Source organism: Lotus japonicus, chromosome 2 (assembly GCF_012489685.1).
Source record: "Lotus japonicus ecotype B-129 chromosome 2, LjGifu_v1.2".
Taxonomy (NCBI): domain Eukaryota; kingdom Viridiplantae; phylum Streptophyta; class Magnoliopsida; order Fabales; family Fabaceae; genus Lotus; species Lotus japonicus.
In genome coordinates, this window is record NC_080042.1 from 45,011,754 (window position 1) to 45,016,502 (window position 4,749).

General features: G+C 43.4%; 1 protein-coding gene across 1 annotated transcript; it reads right to left on the bottom strand.

Moving 5' to 3' along the window:
• Positions 1–2,659: 2,659 nt before the first annotated feature.
• On the bottom strand, positions 2,660–3,967 carry LOC130736489 (uncharacterized). The gene has a single exon (XM_057588316.1). The coding sequence runs from the start codon at positions 3,965–3,967 to the stop codon at positions 2,660–2,662; it is 1,308 nt and encodes a 435-aa protein (XP_057444299.1).
• Between the last annotated feature and the right edge of the window lie 782 nt (positions 3,968–4,749).

Here is a 4,749-nt window from a genome sequence, read left to right on the forward strand (position 1 = left end):
TGATTGGTGTCATGCCTCCTCCAAAGCATCTTGTGGACGCTGGTGCTGATGCTCTAAACTTGACACAAGCTGGCCCTTCTCCCAAGCCTCAACAAGATTCTGGAGCTGCTTTGCTTTCTCCGCATGCCAAAGGAGGTTCTGCTTCTTCAAGGACAGCAGCTTCATCTCATGCTTCCGGTGAAAGGCTCAATGCCCTTTTGGTCCAAGATCCGCTTGCCACTATTCAAAGTTTTCTCGATGGCACTCTGAACCTTGACTCTCCGCCACATCATGCTGAAACTACTGAGACTGCTCAATCTAGCGGGGTAGCCAGTTCTGGCCAGATTGAAGAAGCCTTGGCTAAATTGAAGGGCCTAGTTTTCGATGAAGGATTCGTCGATAAAGTCCGGGCTAACCCTCAATCAGGCCATGATGTCAAGGAGTTGCTCACTTTCCTGCTGGGCCAGCGTCTCGACCAAATTCAGGCCGATGCTCTTGTTGAGTTCCAGACTTTCCTGGTTGATCTTTTGGCCACGCTTGATAAAGCCAACACTGTGGAGCAACTCATCAAGACTAAGGAGGCGCAGGTGACTTCTAGCACCCAAGGGCTCTTAACTGTGAAGGATGAGGTTCTTAAGTTGACTGCCAGGAAGACTCTTATAGCAACTGACCTGTCGAGTGTTAATACTCGGCTGGATGAGCTTCGGAGGGATATGGCAAAGCTTGAGAAGGAGAAGACAACGTTGGTCGAAGAAGATCCTGTTGTGAATGCCCGGCTGACTACTCTAGCTGCTGAATGCACAAGTGTGATGTTGTCGACATCCCAGATGTCCAAAGAGGTTGCAGCAGAGCAGCGTGTTAAGCAAGACTTGGATGCCAGGATCGTTGCTGCCGGCGCTCAACTCGAAACCTTTAAGTCGAGGTTTTAGGACTTTTATGTTTACTTCCTTTCATTGTCTAGGGTCTGTAATAACTCTGTACCTGTATGGCCTTTGTTTCCAAATTTTGTACTTTGCCCTTTAAGTACCTGTCTCGACAATGACTTTATTGATTAACTCGCGTTAATGATGTCGACATAATTTTTCTGGCATCTTTTTATTGTCGAATTAACACGATCTGTCAGTTTACTCCCTCTTGCATTGCCTTTTGATTTCCATACCATCTAACTTGGTATCTTTCACGGCGATCTAGCCTTCTATCTTCCACGCCATTACTCAATGTCTTGGAAATAGAGTAATTTATGACGTTCTTTTACCACGTTCTTGTTCCGACGTAACAACTCCCTCCACTTATGATAGTGGCTTACGTGGCTGACCGCGATTTGGTAACCATTGGTAACTGTTTACCATGAATTAATGCAACTGTTTGTTTCACTTAGTTATAAATAAAGCCGTTTTTACTTTTTTCATCAGTAACTTCTTCTTTTGCTAGAAACCTTCTTCTCGGCTTTGCTCTTCCAATCCCCACTCATGGATAGTAGAGTCATTCTCCACCGTATCCGCAATCTGGCCTTCCAGCATGATCTCTTGGAAGACATGTTTGCATCCCTCGCTGGCCTTGATGACCTTTTGGGGCTCATCCACCAATTACTTCAAAGGCCAATTATCACGCGCGTCAGGGTTCCTCTCAAGGAGTTCCAAGAGCTACTCGTCGAAGCCAAACCTTTGTACGAGGAGTATAAGGAGATTTCCTTGATGGCGTTCTTTCAAGAGCACCAGATTGGTGAGTTGAAGGAGAGGTTTGACTCCCTCCAGGCCTCCTTGGACCAGCAAGACCCGGCAGGTCTAGTTAGGCTGGCTGTCGAGATCGCTGTCGTTTCTTCTGAAGATCTTAGCGCTCGTCAGAAGAAGGCTCGGCTTGAGGGCCAAATGGTGGCGCTAGTGGGCCAAATAGGCCCTCTGCAGGCTAGATATGATGCCTATAGGGCCAATCTCCCTTTTTGAGTTTCGACCTCTTTGTATTTTTTGTTTTTCGCCATGATTGTAATGTCTCATCGTAATTAATAAAACATTTGATTTGGCCATCTTTTACCTTTTTTTGCTCACTTAATTTCGACTTCATGCAACATTGGTTTATACGCTTTTAGGTATTTGTCATTTATTGTCACATGTTGACGTTGACCGCTTAATTCTTTAATCAAATAAGCGTTATTAGATAGCGGCCTTTCGACTTCGAATGGTCCTTCCCAATTGGGGGCCCACTTGCCGTAAGCTCTATCTTTTTTATCCATTGGCAAAATAACCTTCCAAACGTAATCTTCTGTGACAAAAGATCGATTTCTAACTTTCTTATTGTAGGCTTTGGCTATGCGATCCTTTTGTCTGATCAAAACGTCTAACGCCAGGATTCTTTCTTCGTCGAGATTCACCAGTTCGTCAAGCATCATGTTCCAGTAGTCTTCACTAGGAATCTCTTCCTGTCTTTGAATCCTACATGATTGCAAGTACACTTCTGCCGGTAACACTGCTTCTTGGTCGTACGCTAGTCGAAAAGGTGTCGCTCCTGTAGCCTCTTTTGGTGAATTCCTGTAGGCCCATAGGACTTGGCCTAAAGTCTCATGCCAACTTTTCGGTTTTCGACCTACATGTTTTTTGATCAAGCTGATCAAGGTCTTGTTGGCAGCCTCCACTTGACCGTTTGCTTGTGCGTAGTAGGGAGTCAAGGTTAGAAGCTTTATGCCCTAAGATTCTGCGAAAGCTGCTACTTTTCGTCCTACGAACACTGTCCCTTGGTCCGTTGTAAGCGATTCAGGCAACCCAAATCGATACACAATGTGATTTTGTATGAATTCGATTACCGTTTCCTGGGTCACATTTTGCAGTGGAATGGCTTCGACCCATTTGGTAAAATAATCTATTGCCACAATTATATACTTGTGCTGCCTCGATGAGGCAGGATGTATCTCGCCAATTAGATTTATAGCCCAACCCCTAAATGGCCATGGCTTGATAATGGAGTGTAACTCACTAGCTGGCACATGTTGGACTCCTGAGTGCTTATGGCAATCCTGACAACCTTTTGCATATTCGATGCAGTCCTTCATGATAGTTGAGCAGTACATTCCTTGTCTGAAAAGAATCCATTTCATTTTTGCTCCCGCTTGGTGTGCCCCACATAAACCATCATGCACAGCAGAAATGGCTACAAACGCATCATCGTTGCTTAAACATTTTAGCAATGTTCCATCGACGTTCTTCTTAAACAATTCATTGCCTATGATGGTGTAATTTAGGGCCCTGTACTTAATTTTTCTGTCGGTTGATCCTATGGGGTTTTGCAGATTCTCAACAATAGGTTTCCTCCAATCACCAGGCGTGAGGCTATCAATAGTCATAATGTCGAGATCCAAAGGACTCAGCTTTTCCTTGATCTTGATCAATTCCTTCAACTTCTTCTTATCTACCATGTATCCAGAAGCGATTTGTGCTAACTCATTGGCCTCTTGATTGCTCACCCTAGGCACGTAGCTGATTCCTGCTTGGTCAAAATTGGCTAGTAAACCCATAACTGTCACGTAATATTTTGCCAAGTTTTCACTAACGCATTTATACTCTATGGTAAGCTGTTTTACTACCAATTCTGAATCACCTTTAATCTCGACGTTTTTTGCCCCCAAGGCCAACAGTATCTCGAGGCCAGAGACTAAGGCTTCATATTCAGTTTCGTTATTAGAACAACTTTCTTGAATTCGAAACATGAATTTGGTTGGGATGCCTTGTGGGGATACTATAAACATTCCAATTCTCGATCCTTGCTTATGGCTTGAGCCATCGAAAAACAACTTCCAAGGCTGTAATCCTACATAATTTATTTCTTTAGGCAGAGTATGATCTGCTAAGAAATCAGCTACTGCTTGCCCCTTAATTGCTTTCAATGGGACATACGTGAGCGAATATTCGGTTAAGGCTAAAGACCATTTACCAATTCGACTGTGCAAAATAGGCTTGGATAATATGTGTTTTATTATATCAAAATGAGAGAAAACCATTACATCAATTGGCTTTATATAATATTTCAGCTTGGTACAAGAGAAATATAAACATAAACACAGTTTCTCGATCATGGTGTATCGAGTTTCAGCATCGTTTAACACGCGGCTCAAATAAAATATGGCTCTTTCGACGCCATCTTCATCTTCCTGTGCCAACATGCTTCCAATGGTTTCGTCTGTTGCTGAAATGTACAACTTCATTGGCTTTCCTTTTATGGGAGGAATCGTCACTGGGGGACTTGCCAAATAATCTTTGAGCTCCTCAAATGCTTTTTGGTGTTCTGCTTCCCAACGAAAAGTGTCTTCTTTCTTTAGTCGAAGAAGTGATGAGAAGGGCTTTGTTTTGTCGCTAAGATTAGCGATAAATCTTCTAAGGAAATTGACCTTTCCCAATAGCGACTACAGTTGTTTCTTGCTAGCTGGTGGACTTGTGTTGAGAATAGCTTTGGCTTTGTTCTTGTTAATTTTGATGCCTTTCTTGTGCACCACAAAACCCAAAAAATCACCCTTTGATAGGTCGCGCCAGCGTTTTTCAAACCAAATGGCATAACTACCCATTCATATGTCCCTAAGGCGTCAGGACACCGAAAAGCTGTTTTTGACACATCTTCCTTGGCAATGAAAATCTGATTATAACCAAATGGCATTCGTGACCCGCTGCTGAATCCACCATCATTTCGGTTATAGGCATGTGGTACTCGTCTTTGGGTGTGGCAGCATTTAGGTCTTGAAAATCTATGCAGACTCTCATCTTACCATTTTTCTTGATTACTAGGACC

Coding starts and splice junctions, on each gene's coding strand:
- LOC130736489 (XM_057588316.1), bottom strand. CDS start 3,967: ATGGTTTTCTCTCATTTTGATATAATAAAACACATATTATCCAAGCCT.